The following is a 24007-nucleotide window of genomic DNA, read 5'->3' as shown; positions in this document are numbered from 1 at the left end:
CTCACAGTGGGAACATTTCTAAGGTCGTCTGCTGTTAAAGGTGGTCTGGGTGGTTCCGTTGTGGATGTTGTTGCTGTGATCGCAGGAAGAATTGTAGGGCCAAGCTGAAATGAAAAAATCAACTAGCAGCCTTATGGTCCAACAATGAAGATACTAGCCCCACGAAGTAAAGTCAATAAAGATCTTACAATGTTTAGCTTCCCTATTCTGGTGTTGATCTATCATAACCGAAATGCGAACACTATCCAGCAAAAAGCTTTCTCATTTTAGTGAATATTACATAGACCCACCCCAACGTATTGCCATCCTTGAGGTACGCGAAGCATAAGCGCCTCATCATCGCCGATGTATGCCAACACGCCAGGAGAAGTGAAGTCTGTTATTTCGTGGAGAGCCTTCTGATCCTTCACGATCAGGCCGCCCGGTACGACCTTAATTGACCATGCAACAAAGTAAGATTTTTCTCGATTATATTGTATTTTTTTCACCCTTAGTCTAGGCACCATATGACGTTCCAGATTTGGTACAGCCCATGTGTATACTAATTATAATAATAATAAACTTGGTTAGTTATTATTATTATTTTGCAAGAAATTGTAGTTGATTATTATTATTGTACTTAAATATTTTCTAAAAGCAGTACATGCGCAGCAAATGAACACCAATTACAATAGGAATCATAAAAATTTAGGACCAGCAGACGTAAACACTAGATCAATACCCAAAGAATTAATCGAAAACGTTAAAAAGTAACGTTAACCTCATCGAATATAGTGCGTCCAAATTTTAGTTGATGAAAATTTACAGTCACAGAACACGTCACAAACACCGCAGCTTTTTATAACCCTCGCGTGCTATCAATGTTTCGCTCCATTGCAATATTAATTGTAACCTTAAGTAGCCGTTACTAGCATTAACATTTGGAGGAAATATAAAGATCCGTAAGCCCTTTTACAGACTCTGGTACACCCACCTGAGAAGGTTTCTGGTTTGTATGACACGTGCACTCTCCGGGTGGACCTGGAGGCCCTGGTGGACCGCGAGGACCCATGAAGTGTGACACTGCAGTTCACAGAAATAGGCCTTATATTGTTTCATTACGTATATATACTTATAATATATATTATTGATAGACGCCAAATGTCTAGGCGCGAAGGAATTTTATGATTGACTAGATCAGATTTTGTCTGACTTTTGGGACCTGCGCGGTAGAGGTGCCATGCATAAATGCATCGCAATTTTACGTACTTTGATTCAACTACGTTATTTATTTATTCGTTGTTATCGGGATGGAATAAATTGGAGACAACATTTTTTTATAAAGTTAGTGCTTCTTTCTTGTATTTACACAGAAGCATTGCCTTTCAAAGCTACTGTTTATTGCAAAATGAGATACATTTGAGGCCAGTATGTTCAGTAAAAGTTCAATTGAATTGAAGATTTTTTGGCCAGTTCCAAAGGACGAGTAGTAATTTTGCATGAGTCACTTACTCATTGGTCCAGGAGCACGAAGCATGGCGCTTACAGGTGCTGTAATTTTGAAAACAAAAACCTGTTTAAACAATATAGACGCCGTGATCTTAAACTCTGTTTTTAGTTAGTCTTAAGCGACAATCGGTATACACTCGCAGGTAATTCCCTACTTAAGTAGGATACAGAAAATTCAGCTTGATATTGAACATGCCATTGCCGTTTGAGGAAGTATCCCAACTTGGTCCTGCCGGTCCTGGAGGTCCAGGGGGCCCGGGCGGTCCAGGAGCCCCAACTCCTTGGGCTCCTTGTGGTCCGGGGGGACCTTGCACTCCTAATCCTGGTTCGCCCTTTTCGCCTTTAATTGTTGCCACGTCAAATGAGCTTCCATCCGAGAATGTCACAGGCCCGGGAGGTCCTGGCGGACCGGGTAGTCCACGTTCACCTCTTTCACCACGTTCGCCAACATCGCCACGAGGTCCAACCGGTCCTGGGTCACCAGGCTCTCCACGGATTACGTCACCATTCTGCAATGTGGCGTCAACCAAATGGGTGAAAATTTAATTATACACGCGTTTTTCAGAACTACAGTAAGGCATTATAGAGTTGAATATATTTTATCCCTAAGCAAGATTTTACAAACGGCCAGGTAAAGGAAATAACCCTTAAGCCGCTGTTAAGAAGCTAGCGCTGATCGAGTGAAATCAATGTGCAATTTAAGCCTACCTACAAAATGAATACTATCTATCTAATTTAATGCGGCATTCGTTCACATGAAGGCCACTTGATGTTTTAGGAGGAATTCATATGTTAACTCGTACACAAAATAATATATATATATATATATAATTCAGTACACGATACTACCAGCGGCTTTATGTCGATTAACACCGAAAATACTTAGTAATGCAGAAAAGAAGAGCCTAGGACGCGTTATCAATTCAGTATTTCACACAAAAAGCTAATGAAAGGTTTTTCTATGCTTTAAGTTTTTCTCCTCCTGTAGAAAAGCCGTTTTTCGCTTAAATTTTTTTTATGAAGCTTATTTACCGCGCCAGTAACGACACCCGGTGGTCCTGGGTCTCCTTTGTCTCCCTTAATTCCGAGATTACGCCCAGGGATACCAGGTGGTCCTGGAGGACCTGGCGGGCCCTCAGGACCTTGTGAGGGACCTGGAGGCCCTGGAAAGCCGCGCTTTCCTCGACGTCCGGTATCACCTTTATCTCCCTTCTACAACGGAAAAATTACAAAACATAGAAACCCAGAGGTGATGATTTTTTTTTTTTATCAACTATTACTTACATAAATTGCCCAGAATATTTATAGAATGCCTTCCACTTAACTTAGTTCAACTACGCTTACCGCCACTGTAGAATTGTTGAGCTGCTTACACCTGCAGCTTAGGGACTGTAAAACAGCAGGTCATAAATCTAGAATATACTTTTGGAGGTATAACCTTTAACTGTTCATGAACCTAGCATGATCTGTGTTAGTTCCCGACATCTATGAAGGAATGTTTTATTGTTTGAGATCGTAGTTCCCAGTGACTAACCATAACACGTATAGCTACATTATCTCCAAGTAGGGTGACAGGTCCTGCCTCTCCTTTGGGGCCTACGGGCCCTGGGGGTCCCCGTTCACCAGGTTCACCTTGAAGCCCTGGCGCTCCCTCGGATCCGTTCACGCCAGGGTCGCCCTTATCACCTAATGGAATGAAACAATTTATGTGAACTGCCAGCGCACATGATAAACTGAATAATTTACTTCTTGAACTAAACACCAATTACGAGAAATCGCTAACTGGAATAAATCAGATAAAAATATTTGTTGTTTTTACTGAGATACCAGATTTTGCTTTAGAAATGTTCTATAAGGGCACTTCACCATTTGTTCAAATTAATTAATAAAGTAGCTCCCAAAACAATTATGAAATCGTAAACGGGAATTTTGCTTTTTTGCAATTTTGAAATGTATTTTATAACCAATATACGGCAAATGAAATGTACCTTTTACTGAAAAAATGAAGGAAGCTCCGCATTGAACCAAAAAAAAAAAATCTTTCGAAATGTATATATATATATATATATATATAGTATAGTTTTGAAATAATATTCGATACTGTACCACATGCTTGTGGGTATTTTACAGCAGGATATTTTACAGCACAGTTTGCAGGATCGAAAGGTTAGATTATTTGTTGAAACTCCACCGTTCCTACGCCACTTTCGGCTTCAATTGAAACGAGGCTTCTTCATGGACCCGCACAATTATAATTATCATCCTTACAATGATGATTATTACTATTTATCGATAACACGCGTATCGACAACTATAGGTGACACTGCCAACAGATCTGATGGCCATATGTGGGTCCATCTACGTGTACGTGTACGTCCGTCTGTGCCTAAGCGTATCAAGTTGAAATCAACTAACGCGGCGCTACTTTTACCTACAGTAATAATAAATCAAACTCGCTCGATTTTTATTCGACCACATAAACCCGATCGCCATTTTGCTTTATCCAAAACAGTGTCATAGGACCGGTCATATGGCTTGCTCGTGTTGAAGTGGTCGAGGTGTCATCGACCAATAGCGTCGTAGTTCGGTCCAGTTTGGACCTTTTCGACACTAGCCTACCATGACCACTGACAGTGGGAGAGTGTACAGGGGATGTATGGTCCCTAACTATCGCTTGCGAAGAATGGTAACAGTGGTAGAAATGTATATAAACTGTTATATTTCGACGTCAACAAACTCCCATTGTGACCTTCGGTGCCCACAAAAAACCAGCAGTTTTTTTTTTGTCGTAATGCATGACCATCTAACAAAATCGTTGACAGTAACAATGAGAATGAAAATTTCACTGATGCTAAAAGGCTATATATATATATACACATATATATATATATATGTGTGTGTGTGTGTGTATGCAGTCCAAAATTGTCGCGAAATCGTAAAACTGCTATAACGATAAAGCATACCAAAGATTTAATCTAACAAAACAAATCGTGATACGTGAATCGTCATACCTTTGATGGACTCGAGTATAAGTCCATTTTCGTAATCATCATGTGTCAGCACACTTCGTCCTGGTGGTCCTGGAGGTCCAGGCAAACCAATTCCTGGGTCTCCTTTCTCGCCGCGCTCTCCTGGGGGACCGCGCTCGCCTACTCGGCCAGGCGCTCCGGGTCGTCCATAGGCTCCAGGTATACCTGGTTCACCTTTACTTCCCTGTCGTCCGGTGACCCCCTAAAAAAACGACATAGAATCTATCGGTATGTAATAACTCGTATAGCTTAGCATGCTATTCATATTTTTATCGGCACATCAGCTTGAGTATAACGGTGTGTGATTCGGTTTTGTTTTTTTAACTGCACAAGAAGGTATACAAACAGGTTCTTTTGATCTATTTTTAGGTCAATAAATCCCAAAGGAGAGTCACCAGCTCCTGAGTAAAACAAATATGTTATATATTTTCTATAGTACTAAAGCATAGACTAAGGCGGAAAAATTACTCAATTGATGGGGTCCATTTTTTTTATCAATGCATAGCCTAATTAATCATGCCTGAAGAGTGAGTCTGCATAATATGTCTATAGTACTGAGTTTCCTACCGGCGGTCCTCGCAGCCCTCGGAAGCCTTTAGTACCGGGTTCTCCTGGGGCTCCTTTTTCTCCTCCAGGACCGCGCGCCCCCTTTGGACCGGGCGGACCCTGAGATCCTTGCGGTCCTACTGGTCCAGGTGCACCCATATATGTGCCATAGGTACCATCAGCCAAACCGGTGTCAAACTTTAAATGACAACAAGCGACAATCTGATTAATGAGTTGATTTTTCATTAATTTTTGTGGTCGTTATATAATTGCCATAATTACACTGTAACAAATTAATTAAATATACATATAAATAAACATATAGTAACATACGATAATTAGAATGTAATACTGCAGGACGCCATGCAGAGTACAGTATCACGTTAATCATTAAATATTCGCATCGATATTTTAAAGACTACGTTCAGTTGAAGACAGAGGATCATGTGTGTCTCCGGGACCGCATACGTTAATGCAATTCACTAATAAACAATATGCATACATGTCCGACCATATGACAAAAACTACCGCTTCGGTCAACGTTTATTGCAAGAAAAAAACGTTAACGAGAATCGATATACTCACGTCAAAATATCTGCCGTGCGAAGGTCCTGGTGGCCCCGGTGGTCCGGGCGGCCCCTGTGGTCCCTGCATACCAGGCGTGCCTTCTGAGCCTGAATCACCTTTTTCACCACGGGGCCCTGCAGGTCCCTGTTGTCCAGGTGGACCTTGTGGACCTTCTGGGCCTGGAAGTCCCATTTCTCCACGGGGACCCTCCGATCCAGGTAGACCCTGTACTCCCATAAAATCGGCACTCTCAATTTAGATTATCTATCGAGACCAGCTTTTCCATGTTTAGACAGAAGTAAAGCAAGCGTTGAACCATTCTTTTTTAGAGCGAAAATCGTTTAGAAACAATTTTGTTTAGCTGTAAAAGCAAACAAATAAAGCAACACCTATATGACAGAATCTTACAGGGCGTCCAGGAGTTCCGTCAAGTCCATCCCGTCCATCCCTTCCAGCCTGTCCACGAAGCGTCTCGAGGTTGACAAAATCCGAAGAGCAGCTGCAATTTCCCGCGGGGCCACGAAGCTTCTCTCGCAGCCCCTGGAGTATCAGTTATAATTATGATGAGCTTAGATTACACTTGCAAGAACGCAAGAAGATGCACAAGTATGTAGGCCAATTTATATAGGTACGTACGTATATAAGCATATTTCTTTTTTTTAGTATAATTTATACTATATTTATAGACTTACGTGCTTGTTTTCGTCAATCCAAGCAGCCAAAAGGTCGAAGCTGCAACGTTCGTCCTGGAGAGATCAATGAAAGTATGCAGAAAATTCCGTGAAAATCCCTGGGAGAGCTTTGTTGATTATAACCCGAGCAATATATTTAATTATTATATTCAATTCTAGCAATGCTCACAGAAAATCCGTAAAAAAGTATTACTTACCTACCCCTATACCAATCACCTTTGTTTTGTATATATACAACAATAATAATCATTTTCATACAATAACTAGCAACAATATGGAAGTATGCGGAACGCAGCAATGGAACTTCAACTGTCCAGACGATGCTATTTATTGGAATGTACCTTGGCGACGTGTTCCTCGACGGCATTACTCATATCTGCGTCCGGCTCCTTACAACCCTCCTCATCGGTTTGCGCGATCTTTTCATCTGTACGGCCTACAGTGTCCAAACGATTGTCCGGTCGTTCGGTACTTGACTCTTGGAAGCCCTGGCCGCTCTTAGGGTTACTGTCATACAATGGACTCTCTTCAGCGTTATTGTCCCCCTGACCACTTCCCAGGTCCTCGCGGGCCTGTACGTCGTTAGGCAGGACAACGTCTGCTTGTTTATTGGAGTCCAAGCGATTTTCAGCATCAATATATTCTCCTTCGCCTAAATAAATTAACACAGTATTCGTAACTGCTGAAACTCGAACAGGTGCAACTCTGCATCTATCATTATGGCAAGCAAATTCAATGAGCAGATTTGTATGAATAACACTCTATTTTAAACGCATTGTGAGGGATTTGCTTCGTCAAAAAATCTGTGTTATTAAGCGGACGCAAAGGCGCTGTTAAACTACTAAGCACGGGGAAGCATTGTGTACAAAAAAGCAATGAATATATGTATAATCTTGTTAAAAGCCGTAATTCTATAGTTCAGTATTAAATTGTACTTATTCTTAGCTTCCCTTAGCTGTCGTGCATTGCTTGGCCCTAAAACACAAAAACCTAGCTAAAGCTTGGAAATCCGCATGTAAAAAGTTATGAAATCTTGGACATGTTAATATAGTTTGTTAGAATATAAAAAGGGACAAGTAACATTTTGTACTAAATGTATAAACTTGCCAAGTTACTATTAATTGTCTCCAATCGTCTTTACGAAAAAAATTACCAGCTAAATTAGTAAACCTCTGTTACGAAAACAGACACTACTCAGCGTCGAAATTTTCGAAAAGGTCTGTTGACGTGATATTGTGGGCATTAATAGCATACGTGAAAGGTAGGCAGTGAATCAAACGTTCACCATAGTCAGTGATGCAAGAAGTGCTTGTAGTAATAATAGTCATAATTTTAGCGATTTGAGCGTTAACCGGAGATCAACCTTAGGTTGCCAGGCAAAGGTTTAACACTTCACGCATTGTTAGTCGATTTAAAAAACGCAGCCGCACAGCCACGATGGCTATAAGCATTGTTCGTTCGTAACTTAATTAGTTCAGGTTAGTGCCACCTGGATCATTCTCTTTTTGTCCACTCATCACATTCTGTGTAGATAATACACATATTACCAACAAACATTCATTCATACAAAAAAGCAAGATGTTCTCAAGTGGTTTGGTTAGCCCTGTGGCGTAGACCGAGGTGCTCTCGTCAAGCCCTATAGGCTGTGTTACTTATTCTTTGGTGCGGGTGAGAGACTTATCCAGGCAATCGATATCCATAGTATAATCTTCTATTCATCGTACCGCTGAAATCCGCCCTGCCCTCTTCTTCTTCATCATGATTAGCATTCGCTTGACTATACACGATATGCTTCCGGACGTCATGTGTGCTTAAGAGTTCGCTGTCCCTCACATGGGTGAGTTCGTCCATTGCCTTCATTTTTCCGTTTGCTGTCATTGGTACTGTTGCCGCTGTGCTACGATCATCCCTAGCCGTGGCCATAAACTGACTGCTACCGACGCCCCGTCCACGGAACGGTGGTGCCGACAAATCTTCAAGACGACGTGTTTGCGTGGTTTCGTGTTTGGTACTATGGTTATCCATGTAACCTATGTCCGCCTCAGCCGGAGACAGTATCGCTCCGTTGTTTTTGGCGTCATAGTTATTATACTCGACGACAAAGGTCGTTGGCCGCTCACTTGTTGATAAGAACAGGGTCGTGGATAGAAGCGCTGTGTGATAGCCTATCGCGTTGTCTGAGGACGAAGCAAATGGTAGATCGATGTACTTGAATTCAAAAGGCATTAAGCCGTCGGTATCTATCGAAATGGTTACGTACTTTCCAGATGAGTTGTTCTTAAATTACGTAAAGCATATCTAAACCATCGAGCGATATGCGCCTGACGCCAGATCAAATTTGTAACTATCATACTATGCCTAACAACCAGGTTCAGTGGGAGCGGAACGCCATAGCAAGACAACTTTTGGGAAAATGTGCATCTCTATATTACCATGTCAGCTGTTATGAAAGAGTAACGTCATTTAACATATAGCTTGTTTGGTCTACCAGTATCAAGAGGTTGCTGGCGTTCGTTTGTTCCACGTCTCGAATCAACCTCGAGTTGCTTCAACGGGTTATCCTTGGTTCTGCTTTCTCTGACGTTATCGTCTTTGGCTGTTACAAATGGCTCAATCTTATCACCGCCTTCGTGAGGTCCTTTGTTGAACGACGCGATTACAGCACTGGTTTCGGCCACCTGATTGCCAAAATGCTCGATATCTTCACGGTCCGCGTGGGCCGCTCCAAGGCCGCCGTCCTCATACGCACCCCCGTGTACCTGATGGCGGTTATGGCTGTGCTGCTGCTGATGCGGCTGGCGGTGACGTTGACGGTGGTGACGCTCGCGATGCGCTACGTGTTCCTCCTACGAAGTCGATAGAATTTGTGCCCACATAAAAGCGTCAACTAATTACATTATTTATGTCCCAACCCCTGTATATCACAGCAAAACTAAAGTGGGCAGTGCCTTACCTATCCGATCAAGGACGCCTCTTTAGACTAGGGAAAATAACTAATTTTCTTCCTATAATCGCTTGCAGGAAACAATATATATATATATATATATATATATATATATATATATATATATATATTGTTTCCTGCAAGCAAAAAGCTTTTAGTGCAAAAGTAGAAATAAAATACCATGATTTTTAAGTAAAATCTTTTGCTGGACTATGTAAGTGTTTTAATATCCGATTGAGGTAGAGTTTGGAAATTCTACGTTAAACTAAAACCAGAGATGGGTTATTATTATTGTTATTATTATTATTATATGAGAAATGCTAGATATTGGCCGAGTTTCTCATGTTTCGGCACTCATATATTGAAGCTATGAAAGCAATTGTTAAGACTTGTGGCTCTCTGATTCGATCCGGTCGAACTCTAACGCTTAATACGAGCTGTCTTATTTATCTTCGTAATGAGAACGCTTCTTCAAGCATAGTTCAAAGTAATGTTTGGGTAAGCATTCAAGCTCGACTGGATGTGTGTGTGTGTTGGATAGATCATGCTCCAGCTGATTCAGCGTTGTCCAATGGTGACAGGAACGACTGCCGTTTTGACATACCTTCTCGTCACGGTGAAGAGCATCTTTGTGCTTCACGGTGTCTGCAATGAGTCAAATACACAACCAACAATATATCATAGTTTGCCCATTTGATTTTATTATTATTATTGTTGTTAAAAACGACCTATTGCATAATTTGTTAAAGCACCTACCATTCTGGTATGTCAGCCATATTAGTCTATAGCCGTTTGGTTATGAGCGTACATTGGACAGCCTTCCAATGAGGAAAAATCGCACAGAGACAAATTTCCATGTTTGGACTTTAGGCACGAAAGTACGCACTCATTTGAAAGATAACGCTCACAAACTATATTCCAAATCGTGATTTGGCCCCTGCATGCGGCATCGAAGCGAAAAATAAGTTGCTGGTCAAGTGTTGCTTTTCTCAGGTGCCATTGGAATCATCCTCACCGCGTATCTATACGGCATAAATACTTTTAAACGATATAGATAAGAAGCAAGCACGATATTCAGCCGCACACACAAAAGTAACAGTGAAAAATTTAACTGCAAAGCATCGATCAAACTTAAGTCTCTTACCCTGTTTCACAAAGTAACGCCCTTCTGAGGGTGTCGGAGGAACTAAAACGAAACACAACCGAGAACAGATTATGAAGCAAAAAAAGTTAACTCGAACAAACACCATTGATATACAATGTCGTATAAGTTACTTTTCTATTGAAAACGATGCTACCAGTAACATCAACATCTATTGATATGTAATGACAACACTATTTCATTGATTTATTATCCACTTTATAGCTGCTAAATGATTATGTGTGCAAGCTAGTATGGGCTAACAGGACAATTTCTGTTTTTTTTTTTTTTCTTAATATACATAATATATAATTAATGCAGTATTATGTCCATTTTAATGAATTACTAAAAAAAATGATTAAATGTCACTTGATAGTTTGGTCATATCGATTTGTTATTGGCGCTTCATACCAACACGCTCTCTTCCATCGTAGGTACCCTCTATGGGTATCTTGAATGTATTTGAACTATTAGCTTGCTGACCTCCGCCTCATTCTGCTAAATAGTACGAAACAAAATATTGAATACGGTTGAAAGCTACGCCCTACTAAAATAATGTTAAAATCTAATTAATTCTACATGTTTTATCGAAGTAACCTGAAGGTCTAAGCAATGACTCGTTTAGACGTATAACTACTCAGTAATATTACGTTAGCTTTATGAGTAGTAGTACTTTTTATAATACTGAAGTATTCGCTGCTAGGATTAATTTGGCTGGATTAGGCTTAATTAATTTTGATTTTTACAATCAAATCCAGTAATTCGTAATTTAACAGGTAATAATATTTCGGAAATTTTATATAAAACAGGTAAATTTCCTGAATATATATTGGAAATATTCATTTTGTTTGAAGAGTTCAAGACGGCGGGCCATAAAGGGACAGACCATAGTTTCTCAGATCATCGCCACTGCCATCCACGGTTAGTTGAGTATCATCGATGAGATGGTCCCCCCGCTGAAAGGCAAATAAAGTTATCATGGGTTAATGTTTTAGTCAACATCGTTATGTAAATTAAATTCCTCTAGACTAAAAAATGAGACCGACCAATTTATCGATAATTACAATCAAAGTGGGTCGATTTATCGCGTAACTTCAAATATCCGCCTGTCTGATCGGAACAATTAGAACTACTTAGTTGTACTTAGTACTAGAAAATATGCCTATAATATATCATATAAGGTTGCCTATAAAAAAACCCGTGCAGCCGGATCCCGCCAGATCAAATCAGACCTATGTCATCTAGTAAATTATGATCCAAGCCGACATTTTTCAAACTGCTGTTTCCAATACAGACGCTTAAAACACCACATTAACATATTACCTATGTCGATAGTGTTTTTTTATTATCGATTTTGGATTTACTGGATTCGGCTAATCTATAGATTTTGTTTCTAATTCTGTTGGTAACTTTTTTTTCATAAAAAAATATTTAAATGTCCATCACGTCCTTCGTCCTTATTTTTTTGCAATAAGTAGATACATATACGTATATATATATTTGGTGCATTATTCTGTTCCCAGGACGCTACGAAAGCTTGAAGATGAAGAAAATTAACTCCAAATTTGTGCAAAACATTCTGCAAACAATTGACATTTGTTACACAGGCAAAACAATAAGGTTTTCGAAATTTTCATTCAAAAATGTCAATTTTAAGTGTAGGTGTACGTAACAGTTACTGAGATTTATCAATTTTGCGTCAGTAAAATATTACGTTATCTTCCGTTATTTTTCCTAGAAATTTTTTTCAAAGATTATTTTCGAACAGTGTTTACTATACTAACCGCTACAACTTTCCGATAGATACGTATCGGAAATCCGCTCAAAAAAGCACTGAAAAATTCTGCCCCACTGCTACGTGGGTGAGACGGACTCCCCGATGCATTTTTGAAGGGTTTCACGCCGAAGTATCTATTTTAAATTCAAAGACATATATAGATTTTGACTGAAATCAGCGAGCGCTTTTCACTGATATTAAGAACGACCTTCCGCAGAGAACACCATCTAAATAGGAGGCTACCATTTTGTCAGTATAAACAACTTTCGACAGAAATCTCGTCAAAATATGGCCCATTTCAGCCCTATAACTTTCTCATAAACATATGTGCATATGATTAACGTTATGCTTTGTGGAGTGTGTAAAAAAATGTTCAGTAAATTGGCTCTATGCTATGCGCATAGCTATTTTCAGGACGAAACTCTAGTGAGCCGCTAAAAATCAGTCCAATTCGATCACCTCAAAAACCCAATTTGGGTCGGGCATATAAATAAATAAACAAACGGACACACAGTTTTAGTAGTATAAATAAATTGGGTGGAAGCCTCTACCCTCACAAAGTTCACCCTATGTTGATTGCAAATTTAATCAATTTATTGATATTTGTGTCAAGTGTAGACATTTGGCACAAAAAATCAATGCATTCGAGAATAAACAATCTTAATGTTGGCTCTCCACTTAGCGAGGCACTTCTGGTCTGTGATTGTGCATTGAAGACTTGATAGGCTATTCAGTGAGTGACTCTGATTTTCATCTTCCGGGTTGGTGTCGTCTTAACAGCGTTTGCAGAGCAGTCTCACGAAAGAAGCCGTGGTCAAGTGCTCCTGGAATAAGTAACTCAAGTGTAACGGTCATCTGTATGCGAACGTGATACGTAATTTCAGTGCTGGCAATTATCTTGGCGTGTAAAATTAGCGATACGATATAATTTAGGTTTTTTTGTCTTATTTCACATTGAGAAGTATCCGTGTCGGACAATGCGAAAAATCTGTAACAGCTTTCAGATTAGACAAATGAACCCCGAAATACGTAATCGATGGTTACAGTCAGAGCAAACTCACAAAGACTCGCCCTTATAAAGGTCCTGAACTGTAGGTGCGGAGCGACAGATACCAGTCCCCCATCCCCGGGTAACGTTCAGTATCTATTAACCGCTCAAGAAGTTGAAAATGAGATTTGAGCATTAAAAATAAATGACATTTATTAATAGAGTTAATCTTGGGAAATTTCTTTCAGCTTTCCCGATAAGTGTGTCGTATATATATTGGAGTTTCGAAATAAAAGCATCTCTAGCTAATGTAACATAGCTGATACACAGTGGAATAAATTCGAATTTCATTTCGAGCTTCGACGGTCTTTATCTGTGTTTGCTGATAGCTAGCTCTTCTTCGACGCGAATATTATCTGTATAATCTAGTAAAATATGATAATAAGTAAAGCCGATTGGCATTAAGTAGACCGCTAGATCTTGTTCTAACACGAAATAGGCTTTCTACTATCTTGTTTGTTCGAATCTATCTTGTTCTACTATCTTGCTTGAATCACTACCGCGCCTAATTCTTTAATCTCGTTCTTCTGATGTCGAAACGACGTTTAAGTACGCAAAAATATAACCATTAATTTCTTTTCTTTTCGTTTTGTTTTTTTATCCGTTTATCGTCTGTTTTCTGTCACTCACTCAAACTTCTCAAAGGAATCACCAGTCCTTTACTTTGGGCATATGTTTATTTCGTTGTTCGCGAAGCATTTAGGATACTCAATAAGGATTATAGGCGTTTGGCCTATTATGGCCAGTTCAGTGGAACTTAGTCATCCCGTCGATGGGAGCCTCCGCTGCTATGAGGTTACAATTAAGGTGGGAAAATACGATTACCTCTATAGTATAATTGGCTATAGTTAATGGGTGCATAGTAAATCATTTTACTTTTATAATAATTTATAGTTTTGTATATTTTGCTTTACATTTATGTAGAATTTGTTTGCATGTGCATAGCCAACATTTCATAATATTCAATATCCCAACACTAGTTCAACATGTTGGCAAATCATATACTGTAGTGGATGTACGTAGGTAGAACTGTTTTCATATTCAAAGAGTTTTCAAATACTAATAAATTATCCATTATATAGATTCGTCATGTTAAAATATGTTGATATGTGTTGGCATTGAAAATAGTTTTTCATCTATTAATAAAAAAAAAAAAACTCTAACAATTATTTTCATTTCTACACCGACCTATTTAACTGGCATCGTTCAGCTATTTGGTGTTTTTTCGTGACAAAGTAACTTGAACTAATTTGTTATTAGAGCACCAAATCGGTACCCTTGAATAGTGGATTTTCCCTTCGCTAAAACTATCGTCGATTTTTACTCTGAATTTTTTATCGCAATATCAACACCGTAGAGTTCTACCTATCGTATACTTAGTTTTTCTGCGCAAAGTCCTTTCGCTTTTCTGCGTCAGACTATTCGTATATTATACTGTGTTGCTGGCATATTAGTTCGACATTAAGCATCGCCTACAAACCTAGATTGATATTGCCTGTTTTAGTAGCTACCAGATAGCGAAGTTTCAATCTAACGGTATTAACAAGTTGCTTGATTCGTGATGTTTGTGATTGCTGCGATTGTCATTACGTGTTTTTTTTTTTTACTAATTCGTGTACTGTTATGCCTTGAAGGGCACGTTTTTTTCTTTAGTAACAGTTGAAAGCGCCGCGGTAATACAGCACGGGATAGATAAGAAAACTGAACGAACATTCTGCCATGTTTTGTACATGACTCAATCAGCAACATTTATCGCGTATTCATAAGATATACGTTTCAAAGTGTTGCTTCCTATTATGAGACTGCGATCTGGAACGCGTACACTGAGTTTAGATGAGCTACACGTAAGTTATAGATGGCCTGTGAAACGGAGAAGTATACACCAGATTATACCAGTAGAACAATACTGTCGCAGAATTGTCTATTGCCTAGCATCTGTCAAAAATAATTAGAAGCTATATATATAAATAGAATTGACATAGGACGCCACAGTTAGGTAACGTTTTAAATTTTTCTACATGAAGACGAATAGTACTTAGAAATGGCGATTCAAAAGAAGCAGTCACAATGGCGGGTGGATCCGTCTTCTAACAACAATCGTCTACCAGGACAAGATTTGAACCACAGGCGACTAAGGTCAAAATCGAGAATATAGACTGCCATGGTATCGCACATGTCTTGCATAGGTCGTTTCGGCCTTATTGCATGCGTGCTTTCCGCTATACTCTTTGTTTTGACGTTGTATAAGTTCAGTGCGAAATCGTGTATATTGCTCCTTATTATCAATGACACAGTCAGTGGTTAGCTTATCATCGTTGGCCAAGCTATTGTATTCTTTGTTGAACCCTTCTCCAACGCGCTTAAATATCTATAAGAACGCAGGCTCAGGTGTCGAGAAACTTTTATAGAAATTTGGTATTTCGATTTCTGTATAGCGGCGCGTAGCAAACTGATATGGTGCCTCTGATGAGAATCAATAATCGCTAATTTCCAAAACGATTATAACCATTTTTGCGTTAATTTTTGCAAAACTGGTCCAAGTTACTCGATAAATATTGATACCAAATCTTGACGCTACGCACGCAGATAAAGTTCAGTTAAGATCGCATTAGATTCAACTTTCCTGAACTTCTTTTACAGAAGCTCCGCTTGCTAGAAAATCATTTGTGAGAATGGCTTAGTTTTATAAATGATTATAAGTATTAAACTTAATCCTTAGAGCTTCAGCATCAGAATCATAGTACTAACCTAAAATGACACTTTACGTAGTTTATACTTTTAAATACTTAAATGTTGGTACACGTAATTGCATATTCGGACCATCTTAAGAATGACTATAACGACCTTTGTAAATTTTTTTTATGCGGGACTCATCTGACGGAAATTTACTGCAGCGTCCACTACATGAACTGTGTTCTGAGGAAAAAAAATAAAATAAAAATTATGTATTTTTTGTCGTCGTTCTCTGAAGAAGGCAATTTATACAATGGTGGCTTTTTCTTCAAGCGAAAATTTTGAGAATTTAGCGGCCTAATATTTCCATCGAAGTTTCAAAGTGAAGTCTGTTTTACTTAATACACCAGTAAAATAACCATGAGAGGAAAACGGAATTACTAATTTAAAATAAAGTAAAAGCTAACTGTTAAAGTAGGACTATTGGATTAAACAGCAAAGTTAAGTAATTACTCGGTCAGCGCAATGAACTTAATAAAACAGGGCGACGGGGTGCATTAATAAACTGCAATGGAACAAGAACGATCATTGCAACGGAGTAACGGATTTCGTCAAGCCGGATTATAGAAAAACAACAAAGAATTCAAGCTTCGGATTTAGACTGAGCTGGTGTAGACTCCCCGGGGGTTAAATTTACTAGTCCGAAGGTAACGTCTGACATGCACGTTTAGTTCTAGCATCTGCTAGAAGTACGTGGAGAAGCGCATGAGTTTAGGTGTCAATAGGTAAAAGTAAACAGCTTCTGTATATACGCAACGTTTATTGTTATTAAACGGATGTAATAAAAGCAACAGCTCAATTTCGAAATTTCGAGTTCATTTGCATACTAATTTTATAAGGAATCCTTATTATCCCTGGGCAATCACGCATCTACCATCGTCCCGTCAGCAGAACTCGAGTCGACAGTAGAGAAACTACGTCCTGGTAGTTACTAATGACCAACGGTCTACAGGCGGTATTGCCTTCGCCTCATCTCTGATCTTTGGTGCCCACAGTGATCGATCTAACTCGAGGCGAGTCGGATTGAAAATGTTCATTGCGGCATGCGATATTAAAGCCGGACTACACCCTAACTATTTGAAAGATCTGATACTCATGAATCGGGATCTGCTGAATCGGCGAAAATCCTTCTGTCTGAAACGTATACTGGGCCTACATGGGTCGGAAAGAAATATGATTCTTTTACATCCCTGCCGACCCTTCCCTTCATATCGGAGGTCTAATATTATGCTTCAGAGTCCTAGCCGCCGGAACCCTTTCTTAATGGTCCTCCGCAAAAAAATATCAGAAGAAGTTCGTCAAGTTCCATGCGAAGTTTTTTGATACGAGAAAAATAAGAGATAACAAATGAAATGAGTCCGATGGGATAAACCCTCACTTTGCTAGCCATTCTGCACTGCACATGATTTTCAGCAGAAGCTATACCGCGGGCCTCTACAAGCCAGGCAACATCTGTATTTAGACGTGTAATAAATCCAGTGTCGACGGCCTACTGTCGCCTGGTTTCCTTGCTGAAAGGTTCAAAACTTCGTAATGACTTGTACTAGTCAACTGTCGAATGTGTTCGTTTCATTTTCAAACTGTTGACAACATCCTTGTGACAAATGATCGATTCCTTTATCCACTGCCATATGAATTACTACTATACTGTTGCTTTGTATATTTAAATTATCGTTGATAAGCCAGCAGCAGGAACATAATCGCCTCCTTGAAGATTTTTGACTTGCCCCAGCCGTTGCATCGGTAGGCAACGACATGATTGTTCCGTCACCTCGAAAATGGCTAACTAAATACGTTTAAAAATAGTTCTTTGAATACATTGATTAATATTGCTATTTATTTTTGTATTTTAACAAGCTTACAAGATTAGTGCTTTTTCTTAGCTTGACTACTAGGCAATCTCTAAATCATCTTCTAATGCTACGATATTTCAGGGATTTTGGCTCCTAGAGATATCTCGTTGGTAGGGTAGGTGTGCTGAAAGTTTCCCTTAGCCGACCCGCCCGGTCCTTTTGCCCGACCCCCCGGGCAAAAGTACCCACAGCTTACACCCTCCATACTCTTGTTTTGTGCAATCAATTATTAATCGTGTAGGAAGCATCATAGATACCTCATTAAGTATCTGTCAAGGAAACATCAGTTTAGTATATCTTAGGGCTTCCAATACACTGATAGTATCTGCATTGTATATTTACTATGCGAAAAGGATATTGCACACCTTAAGGGCACAGATTCAGATGGACAATTTATCGTAAGTAGTTCGTATTGAAAAACACCCCATTTTGAAACCTCAATCATCAGACTATCGTAGTTTTTTTCTCGTAGATGTTTTAACGAACGTGACTACGACCAGTTTTGAAATGACCGACACGAAACTGAAGCAGTTACTTTACAATATATAATATGAATTTACGACAAATGTATTAACACCTGACCGTTTCTAGTTTATGTTTACCAGTAAAGATTACTAATGGATGTTTCTAAAGTAGCTCGAAAATTCCCAGCCACTTAAACCCAATAGAACATACCACTAATACATTAGCTTTTAGACTCTAGACCTAGATTTTTTTTGTAATAATATTTCTGCACAGGCTAAGCGATTTATTTCTATCCTTCCACTTGCAATACGGAATATTGTTTACGTTAATCGATACGGATTCCAGTTTTAGGTTAGCGATCCAAATTGGGTTATACTGGAATGATGACAGTGAGGATAACAACAACGACAGCATAAGGCCATATCGGTGTGATGATGTGTCTTGCGTACATACAAGCATTACTGCGGACAAGACCTCATTAGGTTCGAGGTTAGATACCTGAGAAATTTGGTGTATTATCCTGTTTTGATCCCTTCTAAAGGGAGTCGCTGCGAGGCCACCTCAGGTTTTCCGATGGCGCGAAGGTTTCACACTGCGTTATGTTACTTGTACGCTGTCTTCGTATTATATAACAAATAGGACTCTCCAGGAGTAACTTTTTAGCTATATCACTTGTTTCTATTAGGGTCCATTCAGAATTTCGGTGGACAGCTTCCTATAGTCCATAGCAAGCTCGTATAAATCGGCTCTCTATATTTTAATATCTTGATATGTACTGTAGCTCGCGAAGTACTTTTGCTGAGTGTATTAAGGGTTAACTAAACGTTAAGCAATTAAATAAAGTGAAATAAATTCTATAAAGCCGTCGTGTTTTACCGTTTTGTGGTGAGAACAGTCACGTAACAATGAAATTTCGTTGAGAGTTGAGAGATCTCTGAATTAATGCACCACTAAAATTGCTTAACTTTTATCTGACAAAACTGGATTATGGATACGCCACACACCCGAGTTGACCTGAAAGGGGGTCGCGTACGAGCAGATCAACAATTTCGATATTTAGGAAAAATATAGATTTACGATTAAAGACAGCCCACATATATTTTTGCTTTTCAATTGCTTGAGGTGTAAAGCAACTTTTTTCCAAATGGCACCCCAAGTTGAAAATTCCCGGGTCATTAAATTCTAACTAGAGCGGTTGCGCCCATTTTTGAACGGGAAAAAATTATCCTGATTGGCAGCGCGGAATATTTCCTATAAACTATTTTCCCCATCAATTCACTCAAGCTTTATGGCAACACAGTTTGCGCTGTCCGACAGCTGCGTCCCTTCCAGGTGGGAACGAGACACGACATAGTCGATTTTTCTTATAACCTCGCATATGATACCACGCGATAGCGTCAAATCAGCGTGAAAAAGCTTAATGATCCAGCCATTAAGAACATCAGGAACTACGCAAATAACTTTTATTGTATTAAGGTATAACGTTTTGGCAGAATCATCAACTGATCTGAATGTAGGCCTAGAAATGACATAGATGATCAGGATATTACTAGTAATTTTTTTACTTTAATGTTCACTTTAAGGAGGTTGCGTTTAGTTGAAACGGTCTCAGCGCTGAGTGAAGTCGATATTTTAGAAAATTTTGCTATTCTATTCACTTCACACTTGTAACGGAGGGAAGGAGGAATTTTTGGTGAAAATAAAAGAGGCCTTAAATTGGCCATTGCTAGGTGAAAATCCACAGGGTGAAACGGGCATACCAAGCTTTATATGGAATCCTTCGCTCTGCCGCTATTTGAATCGTCAGCTCTACCGTTTCACGGTGTGGCTTCCAACATTCTATAAGCTTGCTGATGCGTATTAATTCAATTCTGTACGAGTTATAACAGCGTGTGACGTAAGCAAAATGGGGTCTTCAACGCTATATAGTACCTGAAATGAATTTGCTGTTTTTCTGTATCCAGGCGGTAATCTCGAAGCACTTCCTAACGCTTTGTACGGTCATGATATCTGGGAGTCGATCAGCGATAACAAGGACTCTCCCCGCAGAAAAGCTTCTCGTAAACTATTACAAGGGTTATTTATCAGGGATGACGAGCACCACGCAATAAGGAAGGGCAACCGTAAACTGGTCTATAATACACTTAGAGGCCTTGAGAATATAAACAGGTGAAACACCTGCTACTCCGTACCCCGTGGCTGAGTGGTGAGCGTTACAGCTCAGCTTTAGGTTCGAGGCAGTTATAGGTGCACAAACTACTGAGCCATTGTACGGATCTCAGGAAGCGGAGATTTGGCGGCTGTGGGGACAACTTCAACGTAGTCTGGACCAGTTGCTTGCGGATAATTTCCACGGCAACGACTACAAAGCTTGAAAAATCAAATGACGAAGAGGAGTGCTTCAGGAGCAGCCGGTGCCGTCCCATTTATAAAATTCCGGCCACAAGGCTATGGCTCGTTACTGTTGAAAACGATACATGTAAACTTACGTAATACCTGAGCCTAGATCATGACAATTCGATCAACGAACTAAAGGTCTTCTGTCCGGCTGCATGGTATCCCAGAGGTTAACAGTTCTTGACTAAGGACACGACGCTTCGTCGGTACGTTAGGCTAACTTGATACTTGGTGACTATAAAGTGTACTGATAAAAATAGTATAGATTTCATTAATGTTTAACATTATAAACATTGTCTCTAGTTAGAGCTATTTAGGCTGTACGGTCATTTACTGTTTATTACGCTTGTACATAGCACTCGTAGATATCTTGATTGCCAACAACTAATGGTAGCATATACGTCTATTTTCAGAAATCGAAATTTTATCTCGAAGCAGTTTTATCTAAGTTGTACTTTTTTTTTTTTGTTAAAAGTTTGCCGAATCTATCGTAACAAAATCAGAGTAGTTTATGCCGTGCGATACGTATGTGCCGTCGTGTTGTGACTATGTGTATTATGTGATTGTTGAACTTTTATGTTTGAAGAAATTTTTTGTATTCTAGATCAAAATATGTAGATAAAAACTGGGAGAAACAATAATTGTTTTATTTGACAATGTGTATACTTAAAGCTCGGTTAAAGGAAAATTATCTCTTCCGATAAAACATTATTTTGCTATCAGAGGAACAAATAAAATATATTTATTGATTTTCAGTCGATTTTCCCCGAGTGCACGCCCAAATCTATATATAAGACAGTAGGTGCCATATTGATTCCCTCAAAACCTCCCCGTTCATGGTAGTTTCTCTCTGTTTTGTGTTGGCCACTTAACGGTGTACGCAATGATTTCCGCAGCTACACTTTTGAATACTCACGTTCGGTGCTACGACGATGGGATTGGGGCAAGCTTTGTGTAGTTTGAATTTTTTTTTACTCATTTTTCCCGAAGCCAGATATAGCTGGACCCAAAAGGCCTGTTTTATTTTTCCCAAATGAGTCTCGCTACTGGATGCGAGCAACGCAGTTTCTGCCAGCATCTCTCCTACATGGTGACATCGATTCGATACGCGGTCACGATCGTCCATCATATGTAAAAACCTCGCCATTTCTGCGATTTCATTAACCAACATTGAATGAGTTAAGACTGCATACGAGAACGTCGAGACGCAACAATTAATCAATGCGAAAAAAAAAAATAGTATAGCATCGCTGTGACCCTATTTGCGACTTCCTTGTGACAGACTGCAGCAGATGAAGGTGAGCGGTCAAACATCTAAATTGGTGCTTTGACGTAGACGGTATAAAACTTATATATAATAGTGCAATCATCATTGCAATTGCAAGAATACATCCCTCGCAATAAGTCTGATCGATAATCCCTTTAGTGTAGTATAGTGATCTTCCGATGCTCAACAGATTTACAGACCTTTCTCGACAGTGATCATTGGACATAGCTATTTAACACCTGAATAGCGTTATGTGATTGGCTTTTGTCCAAAAAAAAACAGATTTATCATATAATTGTTGACGTCTTGTCACGTTACAACGTGCACGTGTACGTGTACGCTATATGCGTTTGTATGGATCCGCCGCTACATAAGGGGCGAGCAGAATCTAAACGTCCCGATATCGATAGAGAAATTCAGTGACATCGGCTATACCTGCACAGACAATCACGAGTACAAAAAAAAAACTCCGAATCAAACAATAGTTGAATTATCACTGCCATATAATGAGCCCTATTTATCAGGGGGTTTGGCAGTTCAGGTCGTAATCGTTACTGTTTTTTCCATAACAGATCATGGTCACTATGAAGCCAACATCGACCCCGCACCTCATCATCGTTTTTCCTTCCTTAGTTGCCTGATTGTCTACCCAGTAGTAGTATACAATTAAATACTATTTGTTTAATCTATTTGCTACTTAAACTAATAGTATTACTATTCGCTGAGAATATTTAAATAAATCTAGCATGTTCGAGATAAGATAAGATAAGGAAAGTGTCTGAGCACGCCCACCTTATGTGTGGCGCAGGAAATTAGCAATGGCCAGCTACATAGTTGTGACAAAGTTAAAATACGTAAGGCTAGACTATATTTTGAACTTTCACAGATACTGATTAGCAGACATCCTATAACTTTCTTATAAGCATCGGTAATGCATAATCTGTTTATATACTTGTGTAACATGTCTGTCTTTTGTTTTTTCAATAGAAGCTTTCATTATTTGCACAAAATGCAGCGTATTGCTGCATATAGCGTATGCTATATATAATACCTTCCTTTGTGGCCATAAATTTATGAGCGTCAAACTGGTGCCTTTCGCTAAAATTACCCTATACATTATATGTAAATACTACAATAAGCCTAACCTGTTACTGTTGTTTTCACTTTTCCATGTTCTATGACTTGGGTCAGTACTTCATCGTTTCTAATTGCAATAACGTGAATAATTTCTCAAATGAATTGGCTACCGACATCTTAATTACGTATCACTTGTTACCCTGGCGTCTTATGTACATATAGGGGCCGATTTTCATCAAATAAGGCTAGCCAGACATCTCAGCAAATTTCGGCACCTCACATTGACACGATGTTCTCTGGCAGCATCTGTTATAACTGCTTCGGACATCGAGGATAGTATACTGGAAAATGTCCGATACGATACGGCACGCTACTATAAAATCAGAGGGAACGCTAATTAGACATAACAAACACTTTACTATACTAAAAGATAATTGTCTATTAACAAGATTTCTACTTCTGTTCTGTACCACAAACGAAATGGCACAGGTAAGCACTAGGTGGGAACGAGCTAAACAGAGTAAATCATTTTGAGGTTGATATTGGCGCTAAGTGATGAAGCATCACACGGTGCAGTTTCGTAAGCTTCATTTCACAAACATTGACAGTGTACGACAACGAACCGATAAAGATTAATTAGTAGATGTACGAAAATAGACGGCTCTAACTGGCAAAAGGAGGTTTTAAACGCTGATATTGGGCTTATATATAGCGCAGTATCTCATGGAACTTGATTATCCCATGATCTAATCAGAAAGCTTCATTAAGTTGAATGGCATACTTCTCTGCTCTATATTAGCACCCCTGACGCACGTGGGAGAAGTTAAAAGAACTATTCTATAGCCATGCTTTTCTCAAAGGCGTCCAATCGTTTCAGCGTTACAACAAAGAAACTACCGCAAGGTGCCGTACTTCAGATTTCAAAATATACTTGAATATCATTTAAAATATGGAGGAAGCAAATTACCTTTGCTATGTAGCGA

At 39.3% G+C, this 24007-nt stretch overlaps 1 protein-coding gene across 1 annotated transcript in view; it reads right to left on the bottom strand.

The window, feature by feature from the left end:
- Window positions 1-24007, bottom strand: part of LOC111267785 (uncharacterized) — a 94582-nt gene that overhangs the window by 5688 nt on the left and 64887 nt on the right. Inside the window, exons 4-19 of the mRNA XM_086971445.1 lie at window positions 11294-11363; window positions 9871-9911; window positions 8811-9168; window positions 6664-6974; window positions 6323-6376; window positions 6039-6170; window positions 5649-5855; window positions 5085-5261; window positions 4500-4719; window positions 3023-3174; window positions 2521-2700; window positions 1685-1997; window positions 1492-1530; window positions 974-1062; window positions 291-431; window positions 6-104 (exon numbers count right to left, since the gene is read on the bottom strand). Of these exons, the coding sequence (XP_086827571.1) occupies window positions 6-104; window positions 291-431; window positions 974-1062; window positions 1492-1530; window positions 1685-1997; window positions 2521-2700; window positions 3023-3174; window positions 4500-4719; window positions 5085-5261; window positions 5649-5855; window positions 6039-6170; window positions 6323-6376; window positions 6664-6974; window positions 8811-9168; window positions 9871-9911; window positions 11294-11363 (2583 nt within the window). The remainder of the gene's footprint in view (window positions 1-5; window positions 105-290; window positions 432-973; window positions 1063-1491; window positions 1531-1684; window positions 1998-2520; window positions 2701-3022; window positions 3175-4499; window positions 4720-5084; window positions 5262-5648; window positions 5856-6038; window positions 6171-6322; window positions 6377-6663; window positions 6975-8810; window positions 9169-9870; window positions 9912-11293; window positions 11364-24007) is intronic.

Source organism: Varroa jacobsoni, unplaced genomic scaffold, assembly GCF_002532875.2.
Source record: "Varroa jacobsoni isolate VJ856 unplaced genomic scaffold, vjacob_1.0 scaffold_1221, whole genome shotgun sequence".
In the NCBI taxonomy this organism is placed as follows: domain Eukaryota; kingdom Metazoa; phylum Arthropoda; class Arachnida; order Mesostigmata; family Varroidae; genus Varroa; species Varroa jacobsoni.
This window is presented reverse-complemented; position numbering and strand designations above follow the sequence as displayed.